Source organism: Monodon monoceros, unplaced genomic scaffold, assembly GCF_005190385.1.
Source record: "Monodon monoceros isolate NGI ecotype Baffin Bay Population unplaced genomic scaffold, NGI_Narwhal_1 Super_Scaffold_6, whole genome shotgun sequence".
In the NCBI taxonomy this organism is placed as follows: domain Eukaryota; kingdom Metazoa; phylum Chordata; class Mammalia; order Artiodactyla; family Monodontidae; genus Monodon; species Monodon monoceros.
Window position 1 is genome coordinate 61,740,867 of NW_021703783.1, and position 20,240 is coordinate 61,761,106.

The window sequence follows — 20,240 nt, forward strand, 5'->3', positions numbered from 1 at the left end:
CCTGTAGTTTATTCCTGGGAGTTAGTCTTCATAATCTCCTAGATAAAGGGGCCCATCTTCTCTGGGTTCTGTTTGCCCACCACCCCCAGCATAGTATAAGCACACAGCAGACTGCCCAGAAGAAATAAGTGAAAGGTTAAATGACCAAATAAAGACTACATTTTCCCTAACTCACTAATCTTGAATTTTACTCTGATGCTCTCAGAAAGGAGTTTTTACCTCAGAATCCAATGGTCTTCTAGACCTAGGGAACTGTAATCTCCACAAGGGTACCACACACTCCCAATTGTGTGGAAATTTAAACACACACACACATACACACATTTTCCCATCAAGAGCCCATAGCTTTTGTCATATTCTAAAAAGAGCATACAATTCAAAGGGGGCTTAGAACTACCATTCTAAATAGTGAAGAAAAATAAGTTTAATACCCAGAAGCCAAGAATGCATGGTCTTTGAAGCCATTTCGGTCTCTAATGAGAAATTCTCCATTCTGACCTTTGACTGGTTGGTTTAATCTTAAACCATATCCGGAATTACTTCATACACTATTTCAAATCTTGCATTTAACAGTCTGTCTCCAGAGGTGGTTAATGAGTGTATTAATCCACATATTTGCAGAACTGTTTTTTCCATTTGCATTCCGTAATTTAGAAAAAGCTTTAAAATGCAAGGCTTATTTTCTTTTTTTTCTTTTTGTTGCCAATTTTTGAAAAATGATTATCCTTGTCTGTTTTTTAATAATTATTTATAAACAGTCTAAAAGCAAAGCTCTGACATACAGATTATTTTTCCTACTGGTTAAGAGCAAAATTATTGTTTTTCTATTGTATTCTGCATCTTGCATCAACGTATAATGATCTAGAAAGATGGATTGTATGGGGTAAAACTGGAAGTTGGCAAAAATCTTCAGTAAATGTAAGAATTAAGTTTTTATATAAATTATTCATAAAATGAATTACACATACCTTAGTGCAGTGGTGAGGCACTCATATGACAAACAGAGAGACATCAAAGGTAGAAAATGCTTGAAGATATTGCTGAATTTTTGCAGTGGCCATAGCAATGATATTACCTGTGTATCTTGAGGCTCTTGGCTCACATAACAAGAATTGATATAAAAGTACAAGCTTACATTTCTCAGAGAGGAAAATATGGCTCATCTTGTGAAAGAGTTATGAATTTAAGGTTGTTTCTTAATATGATAGATGGGAATGAAATGGAAAGATAATGCAGAGCTGCTCCAGAAAGTGAAATCAAGGCAGAAAGACAAAAAACACTAAGTTTTGTCCTCGATTAAACCTTGAACCCAATGAGTAAATCCACCAAAGTTTGCCAGCCTAGGAGACTGCAGTAGCTAACTGGGAATGAGGAAGGAGAGCATCAGAGCCGAGGACGTGGGATTGAGCAGCTGACCCACAGAAGACACACATGGGAGGGTGGTGGGCCTCAGAGACTGTCCACTTCTCTCCTACTTGAGCTCAAGAATGTGGGATGTGGGTTTCTTTCAAGCCATTTACTGAGCACCATTAAGCAGATAGTACCGAGTCAGGTATTTCAGAGAGGGGAACGAAAAGTCTCTTTGGAGGTGAGAGCTCAGAATTAGAAGAGCTTGAGCAGGCCTCCCCTCGGCCATAGGGCACTTTGTGTAAATCAGAAAAAGCTCTTCTCGCCAACTGCTCATTCTGTAAGTCTGAGGCACAACGCACGTCTGATGAGTAGATTTCAGATCTGGGAGCATAAGGTTGACACACATGACTGCTATGAGTAATGCTAAAATTTTCCCTTTTATAAATGTACTCTCTGAAATACCCTTGTTCTTGGTGAGACTTTTATCTTTGATTTCACCATATATTAAGGAAAAGGATATTTCTTGCTCTATTAAAGAAAAGGATATTTGGAGTGTCTACTTTTTCTTTACATATATGTCAGGGCCCCTTAAGTATAAATCTAAGAAATTTATTTACTGCCAAAATCCCTGGGGGGGGGGGGTGAGGCAGGAAATGTGGCTTTTCAGTTTGAGAGTTACATCTTTATTGTAGGAAGAATATTTACTTGCTGAGTTCATCAATAAACATACCCCTGGAGTTCTAAATTTGTCCACAGGGGCGTATTAAGCCATGTAGTTTCTACCTGAAAATGTACTATATTATGTTCTGAGTACTGAGCTTGGCAAATACGAAAAGTTACTTTTTTAAAAAAGTAAATTAGACCTAGATTTAACACCTGGGAAGTCAATAGAAAGCTTCATGATTGCAGAAACCATGCTTAGCACTGTATCCCAGACCGGAGAAAAATGCCTGACACACAGTAGATGCTCCATAAATATGTGTTCGATTAAATAATTACTTTTTTAAACTGCCGACTTCCCATGAAAGAACAGCCTCTCTTGATAAGGGAAAACGGTTGTTTGGGTTTTTTCCAACAGAAGACCAGCTAATGAAAATTTATTTCTAACTGGTTCCAAATTAATTTTATTGTGTTTGCATTAAACATCCGTGCTTCATGTCATGAATAATCTACAAAGAGCTGAGTTTTAAATCAGCAAGAAGTGAATTTCATGTGTAGGAAGGAGTTTATTAAATACCTTTTATACATTTTTTACAGGTTTGTCTTTTTATTTTTACATTATATGTCATTTTTATGCCAGTCTAACAAACCACCCAATGTATTATACCACATAGTCCCCATTTCCCACTGGGTGGGAGGGGGAAATTTTAGCAAATATATGCAATATTTTTATTTAAAAATCTGTCAACACTCAGTGAGACTTGTGTTGAGCCTTGAAAAGTAAGTATTATTTAAATGACCAAAGAGGAAGAAGAAAAGCCATTTCAAAAAAGAAGGAATCTGCTTTAGTAAAACATGGGGGTAGAACTGAGCAAAGTACGATGAGTTGCCCTGTCTGACGGGACTACAGGTGGTATAGAACAGTGAGAAAGAAAGGTGGATAGGTGGGGTGGGCCAAACACAGAGGACTGTGAAAGCTATGCACAAAATGACTGAAAAGTATGTATGAGAAAAGTTGTGCTCATAAACAACAAGGTCCTGCTGTGTAGCACAGGGAACTACATTCAATACCTTGTGATAAACCATAATGGAAAAGAATGTGAAAAAGAATGATATATATGTATAACTGAATCACTTTGCTGTACAGCAGAAATTAACAGAACATTGTAATTCAACTATACTTCAATAAAATTTTCTAAAAAAGAAAGTTTTGTTCAATGACAATGGATGGGTAAAATGGAGAGAAGAGATAACTGATGGGAAGGGAGATCAGATGGGAGGTAATGTCAGGCCCAAACCTTCCAAGTCAAATAGATGTTAAAAAAAAAAAAAAACATATAAAATGTATCAAAGAAATTACAAGACTTGCCAATCAGTTGGAAATGGGAATTAGAATTTCCACGTGGTTCCAATGTCTAAGGCAGGAAATTATAAAAGCACTGACAGAAGCCACATAGCTGGTTTGAGAACTGGTTTGAGAAGATGATGAAAGATTCATAGGGAACACTTCCTAGACAGTTGGGAACACAGTTCTAGAGAACAGAAGAAGGGACAGTAACTGACCTACAGTTTAAGGCATGGGAAAGGATGTGCTTATTAACGAGGGAATGTGAAGATGAGCACAGAGCTAAACGCCTTGAATAACAACTCCATCTGACACTGGGGATTGGGAAAGGAAAGAGAAGAAAATGTCCTAGCCACAGAAGGAGGTGCTGGTAAGGGTAGTAGAAACAAAAGCAGAAGAAATTTTCAAGAAGGAATACATGATCAAGACTTTTTCATACCACTGACAATGTAGTTTGGGTTTAGCCAGAAGAAAATCATTGGTTATCTCTGAGAGAGTCTTGAGTGCACTGTTAGTATCATGAAAATGGTTGCAGAAGGCATAGATAAAAACAGTGAATAAGAAGAAAAGATCACCACATATACAGAAATAGCCCACATTAATATTCCAATTGCATACTCATCTATATGCAGCATATGTTATAAATCTCTTGAGGTCTGCTTTGTCTCTATTGAGTTTCCTATTGCTGCTGTAATTACTTACTACAAAATCACTGGCTTAAAACTGCACAAATTTATTATTTGGAGGTCAGAAGTCCAAAATGTGTTTAATTGAGCTAAAATCACATTGTCAGCAGGGCCGATTCCTTCTTTCTTCCCAACTTTAGTGATAGGTAATTAACAAATAACACTGTATAAGTTTAAGTTGTACAACATGATGATTTGATATACGTATATATTGTGAAATGATTACAACAATAAGGTCATTTAACATACCCATCACCTCACATAATTACCATTTTGTGTGTATGCGGTAAGAACATTTAAGATCTCTCTAAGCAAATTTTAAGAATACAATACAGTATTGTTAACTACAGTTACCATGCTGTACGTCAGACACCCAGAACTTATTCATCTCATAATTGAAAGTTTGTACCCTTTGACCAACATCTCCCCATTTCCCCTACCCACCCCCAGCCCCAGGTAACCACCGTTCTACTCTTTGTTTCTATGAGTTCCAACTTCTTAGGTTCCACATTTAACTGACATCACAGAGTATTTGTCTGTATGAATTATGTCTCTAACTTCTCATTTAGCCTGATGCCCTCAAGGGTCATCCATGTTGTCTCAAATGACAGAAGGAATCTTTTTTATGGATGAATAATATTCTTTTTTCTTTATCCATCTATTTTCTTTATCCATTTATCCATTGATGGACACTTAGGTTACTTGTATATCTTGACTATTGTGAATAAAGCTGCAGTGAACATGGTGGTGCAGATATCTCTTCAAGAGAGTGATTTTTTGTTTCCTTCAATAAATACCCAGATTGGGATTGCTGGACCACATGGTAGTTCTACTTTTAATTTTTTTGAGAAAACTCCATAGTTTGTTTTTTTTTTATTTTTTATAATGACTATGTGAACTAATTCTTCCCGTTGCGGAGCACAGGCTCCGGACGCTCAGGCTCAGCGGCCATGGCTCACGGGTCCAGCCGCTCGGCGGCATGCGGGGTCCTCCCGGACCGGGGCACGAACTCGGGTCCCCTGCGTCGGCAGGCGGACTCCCAACCACTGCGCCACCAGGGAAACCCTGAACTAATTCTTTTGAAGCTGTAGGAGAGAATCCCTTTTCTTGCGTTTTCCAGCTTCTAAAGGTCACCTACCTTCTTTGGTTCATGGTCCCTTCCTCCATCTTCAAAATCAGCAGCACAGAATCCTCAAATCACTCTGATTCTGAAACTCCTGCCTGCCTCTTTCACTGAGAAGGACCATAGTGAATACACTGGGTTCATCTGGATAACCTAGGATAAACTCGCCATCTCAAGATCCTTAATCACATTTGTAAAGTCCTTTCTGCTATGTAAGGTCACATAGTCACAGGTTCCAGGGATCAGAATGTGGACATTTTTGAGGACTCATTATTCTGTGTACCACAAAATCTAAGTTAAAACATCAGAAGCAGAATTGACTTTGACTTAATTCTTATGCATCGGTTTACCTTCAGGTTAAATGATATGTGAGATTAATTCATTAACTAGAAGATGAAAATAACATTTTTAATGGAGAGCTTTTACATTAGTCTATTATTTTCTGTTGAAAGGTCCTTAAGTTAAATGCTAAAATTCATGTTATAAAATTCCATTTAATGATAGTTGGGTAGCAATAACAATAAGCTGATAGCTTTCTGCCAGTAGCAATATTTTGATGAGCCTATTTTTGATTGAAACTATATTTTATATTTAAATAAAATAAAGACATCACTCTTAGCAGCATCTTTTGCTGTTATTTTCTCCATTTTTTTTCAAAAGTAAAATGTCCTATTAAATAGGCTTCACAGCCCCACAAGGACTTTTCCTTTGTATACATGTATAATATGCATATTTTTAACCTAATGATGTAAAAATATATTTCAGTTTCTCCTACTATCTCCTACAATCTGTAGTTTTTCCTTTATAAAATTGAAGGGATAATGAACAAAACTTCTGTGAAGATTACATGAGATTTAATGTATGTAAAGCCGTAGCACAGCTGCTGGCCCGTAATAAGTAGGTCTTCGATAAATTTTTAGCGTAATCCAAAATATATTTCACGAGATTTGCTCACTAATACTGAAACTTATTTCTATAAATGCTACAAAGTAATAATACTGTGGATGGTGTTTCTGACTAAACTTACAAAATTCTCGAAATTTAGTTGCTCTACGAAATAAGATTGTTAGCACGAAAATTCAATTTAAATAACTGCATTTAATTTAAAATGGTGGTTTATAATTAACTATTCAGTCCAGTTTTCATTGGGGTACACAAAATGATAGCATTAAGGCTTTTTTAAAATTCCATCTAAAGGTACCAGTAAGTTGTGAGGAAATTTTTGCTAATTTCATATATTCAAAGTTAAAATTAAGCTATTCAGAAGATCAGCTGGAAGCAAATCTAGAAGACAGCAGCACTATAGGAAATAGAAGTCAAAAATAAAAGTTTTTTTCAGTGATTATAATTCACCTTCAAGCTGCACTATTTCAAATTTCTTCCTGTAATCCTATGTTCCTATCTCTTTACCTCCTTTAAATAATGTTCCTGTGTTGTCACTGTCTATTTTCTTTTTGTTAAGTTGTCAAATGATCTCTGTCTTGCCCTGTGTAATTTAAGAGACTTTTATGTAGCTCTCTGAGAGACTATCACGCAAGTCCAACTAGGAGAATAATTTACGAGGTTCAAAATGAAGGGTCATTATTCTACTGTCTCACCCGCCGTGAATACACAGGCTCTCTCCTTCACGCATGGCAGGGTTTTAACTAGATCAAAAGAGGTAGAAGCTTTTAAATAAAGTATTGTGAATGCTATCATTGGTTACATAAGCTCCCTTTACATTTTTTTAAAAATATGATTGCTTAATGAGATTAGAGACCTATAAGAAAGCATGTCTTTGGGTATGGGCTTATCTGTAACTTTCACACAAATCTTTCTTTGGCTGAAAACACAATTTCAGCAGTTATGGTTTTATATGTCCTTAGGGTAACATCTAGTCATCTTTCATAAGCTAGAATAATATGCATAGTAAGTCTTCTTCACTATGAAGCTAAACGCAAAAGGAGCCAAGAGAGCGGATTTTCTCAGTTTTGAAGTTAATTTTTCGGTGTTTTTACGTCATCAAAGTACTCCTACTTGTGTTCAGCAATCATTGATACTAATGATGTTTATGTAGCTAGAAGAAAATAGCACTTTTTCTTACCATTTCAGTAACTAATGTCTTTTTTGATTACAACAGGCAAATCTAATTACTGCTTCTTGTGATTAATCTCAATAGTTGAATGACTTTCTAGGCAATCTGAAATCCTCCATGTTTCCATGAGACCTGATTTTTTTATAAGCACATGTGTAGGGGGTGCCAAATGAGAAAATAAGAGTTACTTTTAGTAGCTGGACAACGTGTCATAGAAAAAAATGCTTGAGTGTCTTTATTTGTGTATGCTTTATTAAACAGACCCTGTGAATCTGAAGTCTATGCTCTTATCTAAAAATTCTCTCTTCCTCCTCTCAATTTCTTAGCATATCCATCAAACTCCTCTCAGTGTATTCACCTCTTTCTTTTTATATACTTATTGATGTGCATTTTTTATGCCCCCATAGGTACTCTGAGCTGTGTCACCCACAGTACCTAGCCCTATGCCTTGAATATTTTTTTTAAAAAGCTAATATTAATTGAATTCTTGCTGTGTGCTAGATGCCATTCTAAGATTTTTAGTCTATTAACTCAACCTTGAAAAGAGATGAAACGGGTACCACTATTATCTTCATTTTATAGAGGGGGAAACAGCAATTCAACGCACGTAATCTGGCCAGTTGCGAAGCCTGTAAGTGGCCAAGCCTGAATCTAAGCCTGGGTTTATAACCGCTGCCCTACCTCCAGAGACCCTGCATGGGTAAATCTCCCCATGATCGACTTTCAGAGCACCAAGTCCTTCTTCCTAATCTTCACTACTTTTAGGACTTTACATTTGTCTTTCTGTTGTTTTGATTAATATCTACCCCTTCCACTGTGCCCAGGGCATATTAATAGAACCTATAGTATTTGATAGGTGAGTAATAGCAGCTAATACTAAGTTTTTGCCATGTGCCAGGTACTGCATCTTATTTTAATATTCAGAAAGACTATCAGGTACCCACCAATTTACCTCCACTTTAGAGATGAGGATACTGAGACAGAGGGAGGTTAGGCAACTTGCCCAAGGTCACACAGCTAGTAAGGAGTGGATCATTGAAAATCTAGCTTGGAGGGGCAGGGAAAGCTGTAGGGAGGAGATGACATTTGGCATGCCTGGAAGGGCGAGGGGGAAAAGATAGAAACACTCTAGGCTGGGGAAACAACATGGATAAAGCAGTGTGCCTAGAGCTCAATAAATACGAATGAATGAGTGAACAGCTATCTTTACAGCCCATGAATTTAAAGGTTTTGCAGATGTAAATGCTTTATTACTAATAGTCTCTGCATTTTTTTTCTTTCAGTGCCACCGTGGGCCTTAATTGCCATAGCCATAGTCGCAGTCCTTTTAGTCCTGACGTGCTGCTTTTGTATCTGTAAGAAATGCTTGTTCAAAAAGAAAAACAAAAAGAAGGGAAAGGAAAAGGGAGGGAAGAATGCCATTAACATGAAAGATGTGAAAGACTTAGGGAAGACCATGAAAGATCAGGTAATGTATTCATTCCATGTTTCTTCTTATTTTATCAAAAATTTAAGAATAGACAGTTTATTAGTTTATGCCAGATAAATATAGAAATAAACAATATCTGGACACTTGTCATAGTTTTAGAAATGCTTTGCAGTCCTTTCAGTCATTACTCAACATCCCAAAGTACAACAGAAACGTGTGGTTAGGGTTTTCCAGTCTCCTAAGCACATAGACCAGGAAAGGGCATCCATGACCATCAAGGCCAAATTGGTAGGCCCAGCGTATTGGAATGATACCTGAACATTTGTATTACATCCGTTTAGCCTCTCTTAATTGTGCCTAGAGCTAGAGAAACAGAATAAAGAGTATCTGTTCTTCCTCTTGGGCGGGACATCTTTTTATCATCATCACTGTTCATAATCACTATTAAATACTGAGTCTTATAGCTATTTACCACACTTGAAAGCTACCATCCCTATACAAACATCCAGCTCAACTATGAGCGCTCAGGAATAATGAGTTATACAAGGCAAGTGAGAGAAGTATGAGCTGGTTCTAAAGAATGGGGTAGAATTTTAAGGCAAAACTCTTCACTTAGGGACAATTAGAACCATAATGCAAGTTATAAAATCCATCTGGCTGAGTTATCTTCCCAAGCCCAAGGAAGCAATCTGAGTGTCCTTTACACTGTTATCTATCTTTCCTAAATGAGCTAGGTGATTTGGTTCAGAATAAAGTCTACTATTAATAAGTATAATAATTAAATGTCTCTTCATTTCTCTATTGGAATCATATTCATATTGGATATTTCTAAGGAACAACTTATTTCATATAAAAAGTAAATGTAGGGACTTCCCTGGTGGCACGGTGGTTAAGAATCTGCCTGCCAATGCAGGGGACACGGGTTCGATCCCTGGTCTGGGAAGATCCCACATGCCGTGGAACAACTAAGCCCCGTGCACCAGAACTACTGAGACTGCTTTCTAGAGCTCACGAGCCACAACTACTGAGCCCGTGTGCCACAACTACTGAAGCCTGTGTGCCTAGAGCCCGTGCTCCACAACAAGAGAAGCTACCACAATGAGAATCCTGAGCACTGCAACAAAGAGTAGCGCGCTATCTACAACTAGAGAAAGCCAAACTAGAGAAACCCAACGCAGCCAATAAATAAATAAATATATATTTAAAAAAAGTAAATGTGAAGATTTTTTAGAGAAATAACATTTTCAATTATCAATGCTTCCCTTCAAATGATTCAAAATTTCTATTTATTCCCTAATAGCAACATATATAGGCACTTTTATAAATTCTTATTATACTATTAATTGAACTCTTAAATATGTGAATCTCCTTAAGAACAATTTAGTTAAGGAAGGTATTTTTAGTACATTTGTGTAGTTATCCACACACTCAGGACACTAATCCCTCTCCCTAGCCTGAGTTTTAAACACTTTGCTCAAAGACGCTGTAATGTCTCTTGACAACAATTTCACATAGGCTCATTTTTCACTTGAACTTTTGCTTGGTTTCAGAGCTGTAGAATGAATGCTATGCCTGCACTCACACTCAGAGAGCTTCATCCTGAGCTCAGAGTATCAAGGGTTATATCTTTCTCAAAGTTTCTAATCACAGCCACAGAAGCCCAGGTGCCAGTGTTCAACCACAGATGTCTAATAAGGATTTTTCTTTTCAGTTAATTTGTTACATAGAAACTGAAGCTTTAAATCATGTCTTGTTTTATTTCAGCATTTTCCGTAACCAGCAGGACGTGATACAGATTTCTTTAGACAACATATTTGGGAGATTAATAACAGTAGTAATAACTTTCTAGATGGACATGGATGTACTGAATAATTTGTATGTGAATTTGAGCTATGTCTATGAAACATTGGAAATATAATACTATCATTTTCATAACTACATTAAAATTCAAATGTGGTTTTCATGTTTGCTAGAATTAACAGTTTAAAACACTAAATAATGTTAAATGATCACTACAGCATTTCTTCCTAGGACAAGAAATTTGTATTTTTCTTTGTGGAACTTGTTCTGTATGATGTAAGACTAATTTATAGAACAGTAGCGGTGTTTATTACCCCTATTATGACATGGATAAATGACCAAGATCTCAAAAATAGTAAATACAGAAATCAGTAAGTTTTACCATTTCACTCCATATAAGAACTAACAGAAATTCAAATTTCAATATTCATGACTATATGTCTCTATGATAAGATTTTATAACCAAGGAAGAATTTTTAAATATTCTGCAATAACAAAATGGTAATGATACATAATATTTGTATACAGAAAAGGATACATATTTAAGACTTTTGTAATGGCTTAAAACTTAAAAGCACTAAAAATACAGAGGGGCAATATCAACTTGCAAAGTCAGAGGTCTGGAAAGGTCATTTCTCCACGGTTTTTACTAACGTGTGTGGATATTTAAATTTTTATTTCTTCCCTCTGTGTCCTCCTTATCTGTATTATGTCTCATGACTGTTCTGGACTGTCCCTTGCGGTAGGTTTCCTCTGCTATGAGACACCCTTAGTCAACGCTCAACTACATTTAGTGGCCTGGCAGCCGGGGCTCCGCAGCTGAGGGTGTACCATTCTGACACACATCAAGAGGCTGAACTAAATTGATTTTTTTTTTTAAGATAAAGGGTTGTCATTTTAAGATTACTGATTAAATAGAACAGTATTAGAAAGCTCAAGTTTTAATTGATGGGCACAGAAAGAAAATGTAGTGTCTTACGCTCCCTTTTTAGCATGCCTTATCAATTCCAAATCTGAACAATTTAACATAGAATGAACAAATGCACCTTCTGATGGTTTATCCAAGTACAACTAAACACCTTTTGAACGTTGAATCAAGCCAGAAGCATGTGCACTAAATTTTTGAAATTTAAAACAAGGTCTTTTTCCCAACACAGCTTTTCCCACTACAATTTATGAAACTCTCAGAACTGCTGGGCTTACATGCATTTTCCTCTGCATTTTGTTCCTTGGTGCGTGTGGTGGGGAGACTACTGCTCTTGAGATATTATAATAGCTGCTGATTTAATAGGTCTTAATTTAATGTAATGGTACAGAAAATGTCTTGCTTAAGCTCGACCTTTGGGACAAGAATAGACTTAATCACTTCACTGATAAAACAGCAGCGCTGAGAAATTATCAAAAATTTAGCCCTATTCCATGCAGAATAATTGCAGAAATGGTCATGCACCTTTCATTAGGGCAAAAACCACTTAGAGAGAAGGCGATTTAATAGCTCAGCTCTTTCAAATGACACTGAGCTGAAACATATGTAAATTGTCAGTTCTGAAAGAGATTTTGAAAAAGTATTTTAATCCATGAAAATTTTTTTTATGATGGAGTGGTGTGAAGATTTTTCAGACAGAAATGTGCGTTAAATAGTTTGCCATTAAAAAAAATTAAAATCTTACAGGAGGCAAATTACCTACATTGCCATTTTCTTAACACATCTTTTCAGACAGTATTAAAGACTGACGCACAGCTGAGGTTCTGAAAGGGAAATGTGGGTTCACTGCCTCAAGTCCTCCCCTTAAGTTCAGCAGTCTTTTCCTGTCACTTTACTATCATTTTTCTATTAGCAACACCCCAAGTTAAAAGATTAATATTAATTTTTAAATAATTATGTTGTTTTCCTGCCTGTGGCTATCAGTAAAGCAACATTTTACTATTCAAGGAAACATCCAAGTATAAACTTCCTAATTAAATGGTGTATGGCCCACCAGATTTGAAAAGGTTTCTGCACAGATGTAATAATGGCAATTTTCAATTTTCCAAAGTCATTGTAGGCTCCTGAAACTTTTCAGGAAGAACAGAATGGGAGGCATCTCCAACTACAGCTCAACTCTCTGTTTCAGCTCAACTCTCTGTTTCAGCTCAACTCTGTTTATCATCTTCCCACCCTAATGAGTTCTAGTAAGATGATGCCAAGTCTGTTTTTTTAGGATCAAATTAGAGTTAGATGGCTAGAGCCAAATTGCAGTCTTGTCAGTTCAGAGACTGAGGGTGTCATTTTGAGGCACCACTGCGGGTCTCTGTATGAATGGATAAGTGAACAGAAGAGATTTCTCTGAGCAGAGGGAAAAAACCATGTAATCTGGGAGTTGTGGGAGGTTGGATGGTAGAGCTATAGTCTAATGACTCTGAAGCCTTTCTGAAGCCTGATTATACTTCTGTGCATTTGAGTTCTAGAAGATTTCTCAGGTTTAATTTGATCACTGACAGGAGTTAAAATTCTTTTGCTTTGGGCTTCCCTGGTGGCGCAGTGGTTGAGAGTCCGCCTGCCGATGCAGGGGACACGGGTTCGTGCCCCGGTCCGGGAAGATCTCACATGCCGCGGAGCGGCTGGGCCCGTGAGCCATGGCCGCTGAGCCTGCGCGTCCGGAGCCTGTGCTCCGCCACGGGAGAGGCCACAACAGTGAGAGGCCCGCGTACCGCAAAAAAAAAAAAAAAATTATTTTGCTTTGTCAGAGATATAAAGCAGCCTACCACTCATATGTCTTATCTTCAGTTTTGTGAGATTCTATAGTAACACACACACACACACACACACAAAGAAAGGCAATGAAAATACCATAACCAAAACCTAGGAGAGAATATTTGTGGTATATAACAACAAAAAGATTGAGACCACTAAAATACAGAGTCTCTACAAATCACTAAGAGGCAAACAACCCAATAGAAAAATTAGCAAAGGATGTATTATATATACATACTATATAAAAGATTATTACACAGGTAGTCCCCAGAAGAAATAATACAAATAGTTCATATAAAGGTTTTTAAATTTTTCAACCTCAATAGTGTTCATGAAAACGTAACATTTTATCATTTTTCATTTCGAACAATAACTATTTATAGATTTCTAATTTTTTTCTAATTCTTTAAAGCAATAAGAATGCACACCCCCTAGAAACAAAACTTCTAATATTTATAATCTTTATAACCTTTGATTTTTTTGAGCAAACTTTTTGCATTAATTGGGAAAATACATTATATATTTTTATTTTTAATAAAGAGGAACATTTGAATGAATTTTATGAAATTATGAGCTTTCTAGTGTTTCAATTTATATTACACTTAAGTTTTAGGTTATCAGGAACATTCAATTGGTTTAAACTCAATTTTGAGAATTCTGTGCCATGATTTTTGCTTGTTACCACAAAATTAATTTTTATGCTAATTTCAGTTTGACAGAATTGCAAACATAACTCCTTTTACCTTTTGGTATCAAACAGACCCGTAAGTCAATTTAATTCAGCCTAGCTTTCTGTGGAGCTGTTATGAAAGTAAAACAGTAAACTTAAACTGGAACCGGGGTAGATTTTTCTCTAAACATGCATTTGCTGGTGGCATGTTATTTTTTCCTCTTTTCCCATGACCACTACAAACGTATACGCAAAACTCAGGAAATTACAATTTTCTAAGAATCACTTACTCAACTATCTTTTTCATAGGAAACAAGGCAAGAAAAGGCCACCCATTTCATATAAATTACTCCACTGCATGTAACAAGGATGTTTTACATGATGCTTAAGATCTCTTTTAAACTACATGAATGTGAAAACTGGCCTGGTTAATAGCATGTTTATCATACCTCCGAAAGAAGCGATTTTATCAGAGCCAAATATAACACAAAGTTGACATTTTCTTTGCAACAACTTTACATTTTTTGCTTGCAATATTCTGAGGGGCTATTTCCATTGCTTCCATGTTGCTTGCTGATTGGGGGGAAAAAATTCCGTGCACAAATGGAATTTTAAAAAAATATGTAAGCAGCAGATGTGAATGTGTGTCAGACAAATGGAGATTTACAGCATCTCAGTGCTTGCTTCTAACAGCTTGGAAGTATAACCACAGGCCCAGTGTCATTTGAGTTCTGATGAAAATTCATTTGAATTCACATATAATCCATTTCCCTACTCATAGGCCCTGAAGGATGATGATGCTGAAACCGGATTGACTGATGGGGAAGAAAAAGAAGAACCCAAAGAAGAGGAGAAATTGGGAAAACTTCAGTATTCACTGGATTATGATTTCCAGAATAACCAGGTCTGAGGGGGAAAATGTCTTGTAATTCCATTACGTTTTCTGAAATTACCAACTAGAAATTGAAACAAGATACTTCTTAAAACATTTGGTTTGCTACGAGGGGAAAATGCAATTATCAAAGCTACTGATGAAATCATTTCTAAGTACAGGCGGTCCCCTACTTGCTAATTTAACTTCTGGTAATTAGAATCCACAGTGTTCAGCCGATTACATCTACTTATGGCACTTACAGCAGGCAGGCAGAATACAAATTAACTTGAAGCCATCAGTCTGATTCTGAGAGCTCCCAGTCACAGATCCCTCAGGCTGAGCTACAACAATCTTCCTTGGAATTCATGGATTTAGCTCCAAACAGGGCAAGGGACCTTTGAGTTAGACCACCAATTAAGCCAAAGTCTTCAAACAAGAATTAACCATTTGATGAGGAATCAAAGATTAAAAAATGGACTTTCCATAAATTTCAATGGCAAGAATGCCTTATGTAATATGGTACTGGCTAAACCTCCTAGCACAAATGAGTTAACAGCTCTAGAAAAGTAGAAAGACCATCAACTTGATTTCTAATGCCTTTGCATGCTGCCCTGCTTCCGGAAAAGTGACAAGGAACTAAAGGTTGCATCAAAACAGTCCTTCCTGCTTTAAAAGCCGTGAAGTGCCACCTAGATGAAAGATAATACTAGCTGGCTTTTATTAACTGCCTGTTATAATGGTAGCTCCAAGATAAATGTTAAAAAAAAAAAAAAAACTCTACCTAAAAAGACCTTCTAGGGGCTTCCCTGGTGGCGCAGTGGTTGAGAGTCCACCTGCCGATGCAGGGGACACAGATTCGTGCCCCGGTCCGGGAAGATCCCACATGCCGTGGAGCGGCTGGGCCCGTGAGCCATGGCCGCTGAGCCTGCGCCTCCGGAGCCTGTGCTCCGCAGCGGGAGAGGCCACAACAGTGAGAGGCCCGCGTACCAAAAAAAAAAAAAAAAAAAAAGACCTTCTAGGACCCATGACTTTGATGAAGATGTCTCTTTACCTTCTGAACTGTTCAAGAAATTTAAAAGCTAGATAAGAATTAGCTGAGTTAGAGATCAGGCTCTTAAAAATCTATAAGACACAGTTCTCTTCCGACTAGGAGAGCTTTAAATCGATTTCTCCAGTTTGATCAGTTCACTGACCTTTCGGGGTGGGGAAGAACTTGATAGATGTAAATACAGTTACTACCTAATGCAGCATGTGTTAATTATGTCTAGTTTGATGAGGAATAAACAATAAATAAATCAAACACCAATACTCAGCTTTGGTGACTTATGTCCAAAGTCAGTAATACTGTGAGCTCTAAACAATGGCAGCAATTCTGGACTTTATTTAGGAATTGACTGTTCAAATAATGTCTTCACTTTTTGAAGTGTCCAGAGGGTTCCTCAAAAAGAACATATTGATACATACCACCATATAATAAATAATTGTATTTAGTTAGCTTCATTACAGCCCTGGCTCATTATTTTATAATACATTCCAGAAAACTGCATGTTGGTTATAGATACAAGCTAATAGGTATGGATTTATAGGTATACCATTTCTAGTTAATTAAATAGGGCATTTGAGGTCATTTTTATCGCTTCTACCAAAATTTGATCATTAGAGATTGGATGAGAGCAAAACTGCCTATTATTTATGTATTCTAGAGAAGGTCAAGGTCAACTTACATTATCTTAACACAAAACATCTTTTCCAGGAATATAACCTGCCTTTATATACGTAGCCAACAATTTTCTACTAATTTATTCTACTTTCATATTTTCCAGTAGAAATCTAGTGGATCTCATCTTGGTTAGTCATAATTTTGAAACTTCTACGTTGGCTTTGAGTACTCTAAGTAACATTCTATAAGGTAGTATTTTTAAGAATACAGCACTGAATTTTTTTTACTCAAATATAATTCGAATGCATTTACTCTTCCTTTTCTAGCAAACCCATTTAGAAGGTATTTCATTCAGAGGATCTAGGGTATTCTACCTGATAAATTGTTTTAATAGTATGCTTTTATTCTTCCAAACGTTCTCCGCTAATCTGATTTATAAAATGATTCCTATGAGTCATGGAAGATAAAGTCTGAGGAATTTCGTAGGTAAGGCTGTAACCAAATATACACACCTGCTTACCAAAACTAAAAGACAATCCTAAAAGTCCTCTAAGAACCTTTCATGGTGGAGAGAAATATGGTACTTATCTCTCAAGCAGAAGTCAGAGGGGGGTTGGGAGAAGTAATTCCACCTCTATCAACAAGATACCCCCAAATCTTTAAAGTACAGATGATCAAGTTTGAAAGAGTTTAGGCTATATCACTAGTGCTTTCCCTGCCCCAAAGAAAAAGTATTACAAAAAGTGAGGAGAGAATATAATCTTGCTTATTCACATTGCTATCCAAAGGCAAATTCCACATACCAACTTGGCAAACCAAGAGACGAACTGTTTGCTTTACTAATCATGTCTTTATGAGCTGATGTCTATTTTAACCATTCTTTGACCATCTGTCTACGTTTTGTATACCTACAATCTGGCATTCTTATTGCTACTGCTGTATGATGAAGTCACAAAGATATTGAAGCATTAAGATGGAAACAACACTCTTTAAGGGTATTGGTCTAGGTTAAAACTTGAGCCAACTAGCCAAAGTGCACTTATTATGCACATGGTGGGTCCATTTTGTAGAAAGTGGATGTGACTTTTTCAAGGAGGTGACTTGCTTTTCCACTCTATTGGTGAAAAAGGTACAGACTCAAAATTTCAGACCCTGATGTGAACAGCTATGATGTGACTGCGTTTTCTGAAGGGTATATACATTGAATAACAATAAATAAGGGAGTCTACTTTTGTTTCCCACATGGATCTAAACCAGTCTGTTGACACAGCATGTCTGATGGCAGGGCATCAGAAGAGTCTGCTCACACCTTCTGTTTCCTTTGCAAAAACATTATCAGTGCCAGCCAATACCCACATTCATAATGAGAGATAGGAATGTATCACTGAGAAAACCAGACGTGAAGAAATGCAGAGATTTCTGCTGTATTTGAAAAATATCAGAAACTTAGTCACTTAGCATTAAAAACAATAACTGTAATCTCCCCTTTCTCTACATGGAGCTAAAATTATATTTCTTTGACCCCATGTCCTATATTTAACACTGAATTTAATATACAATAATCATTTTACTCTAAGTTAAAACAAGAAGGAGCCAGCACCCAAGTAAAGGTCAAATATGATAGAAACTTGAAAATCTATTTTTATCTCAAAAAGCTACCAAATTCTAAGAAAATTTCTATTTAGCTGCTCTGGGGCTTTGGTTCAAAATAAGAATTTCCTACTTTATAATTACAAGCTTGTGATTGTTTAACAGTTTCTTTCCACTTACAAATCATGCCCTGGAAAGAAAAATAACGCACAAGGGCTTTTAGGAACTGGAAAGTTATTTGATTGCAACCCTTTTGCAAACATGAATTCCATATTTAACTGTAATCAACAACCTTTTAAAAGCCTCTTTTGTGTTTAAAACCAGGCTTCCTAGAGCCTGCATCTGTCATGATTGGGTTTCTGAAGTCTATGTAGCTCACTTCATTTGCCTTCTGTGCTCAGATTCAGAAGAGAATAAAAGTTTATTCAGAGCAAAGAACAAAAGGGAAAAATCACAATATGTGGCAGTGTGAACACATCAATCTTTTCCAACATGTCCACCAATGCCAGTGTTTGCTGTATCCTGCCTCTCATTTCAGCTGCTGGTAGGAATCATCCAGGCTGCCGAGCTGCCCGCCTTAGACATGGGGGGCACATCTGATCCCTATGTGAAGGTGTTTCTGCTGCCAGATAAAAAGAAGAAATTTGAGACAAAAGTCCACCGAAAGACCCTTAATCCTGTCTTCAACGAGCAATTTACTTTCAAGGTAATTTTTTTTTTTTGTACTTACTAATGAACTTGTCCTCTGTTGTTCTAGATAACAGACTGATCTCATCCTGACACATAGAGAGACCACTTGACCAATTGTTCAGAGACTCACAAATGATTCTATTCAGAATACTTAAGATTCTTACCTTCAATGTAATGAGGACTCTCTATTGCATTAAAATTTGGTCCAAATAGGATTCAGCTCAGCTATTTCAGAAAAGAATATGGACTGGGATAGAACTAGGATGTCATTCGTATCTAAAAAGTGAGTTCAGCTTCAAGTGTGTCTGTGGACCTGAACGTTTCCCCCCTCTCTAAACTAAAGCCAAAAGAACTGTAAACTTTTTCCAGGTTTCCAAGTTCCTGAAAATAAATCACGACCACAGAATAAAGTCAGCTGTGCAACACTATTTACATGGTACAATGAGGTATTACTCTCGCTGCAAAATTTTTTGTGTACAGGGGAAATTTAAGTGTTCTAAAACATTCTACTTAACCCACCAATAAAAAGAATATGAACCTATTGTTTTTTTTCCATCTCTAGCATTTTTCCCTTACTCTTGGCTCTTCCCTGGTGTTCTTCATCTTGCTAAGGCACCTCAGTTAACAAGCAGTAACAAAGAGGAATTCTGGCCACATAATAACTCAGCAGAAAAAGGTGCTTGGCAGGTCTCAGGCATCTCTGCATATACGAGTAGTCTCTGTAGTTCTCATCCTGAAGTCATGCATAAAAACAGTCTTTTGGTAGATATGTTTAACACGTGAAATTTTTTGAAATGCATTACTTAAAACAATACATGTCTGTGAATATGCCAAGGGGCAGATTCAGAATCGCCTGTCTACCAGTCAGCCTTAGCGATAGCACGCACCTGACACTAGCAAACATCCTGGTATGAAATAAATGGATGAAACTGAGGGCGTGAGTCATTCCCATGAACCTTGTTTCCAATTTTGTAAAAGAGCGGTATCTTTCTATTCACTCTAAAATTAGAGTTTTTAAGACAAAAAAAAAAATCCCTCATCTACTGTCAGCAACTCTGTTTAAAATCTATACTTTTCTAAACCCAGACAGTTAATGTAGAGTAGCAGTAAAAACCAGCTTATGAAGAACTAATCATTAGGGTCAATATACCACGGGACATACAGTGAAAACAAAACAAAAAAATATTGCAAAAGGTAATTACAATCCTTCTGTTTGACTATGTATTGATCTTAATTTAGGTCAGTAGCTTCTAACCACAATTTAGTCAGCACATTCTTAAATTATTTGAAATATTGTGGGGTTTTGTTTTTGTTTTGAGTTATCTATATGTTATTTCTTTTAAAAAAGTGTATGGCTAATAATTTTTAGTAATGTCTATAACCTCAAGAATTATAATCATTGAGATTCTGAAATTGCCTATAAAATTTAATAGGTTCCATTTTACTCCAGGAGTGTTGATCACATCATAAATCAATCCAAAGTACAATGTATTTTGATAGATTTGAGAAATATACCACCGTTTCTAGAGAACTAGTTAATTTTTCCTTGTAGGCC

General features: G+C 36.7%; 1 protein-coding gene across 1 annotated transcript in view; it reads left to right on the plus strand.

Moving 5' to 3' along the window:
• Positions 1-20,240, plus strand: part of SYT1 (synaptotagmin 1) — a 535,754-nt gene that overhangs the window by 381,695 nt on the left and 133,819 nt on the right. The window contains exons 6-8 of the mRNA XM_029205603.1: positions 8,522-8,706; positions 14,653-14,775; positions 18,534-18,701. Of these exons, the coding sequence (XP_029061436.1) occupies positions 8,522-8,706; positions 14,653-14,775; positions 18,534-18,701 (476 nt within the window). The remainder of the gene's footprint in view (positions 1-8,521; positions 8,707-14,652; positions 14,776-18,533; positions 18,702-20,240) is intronic.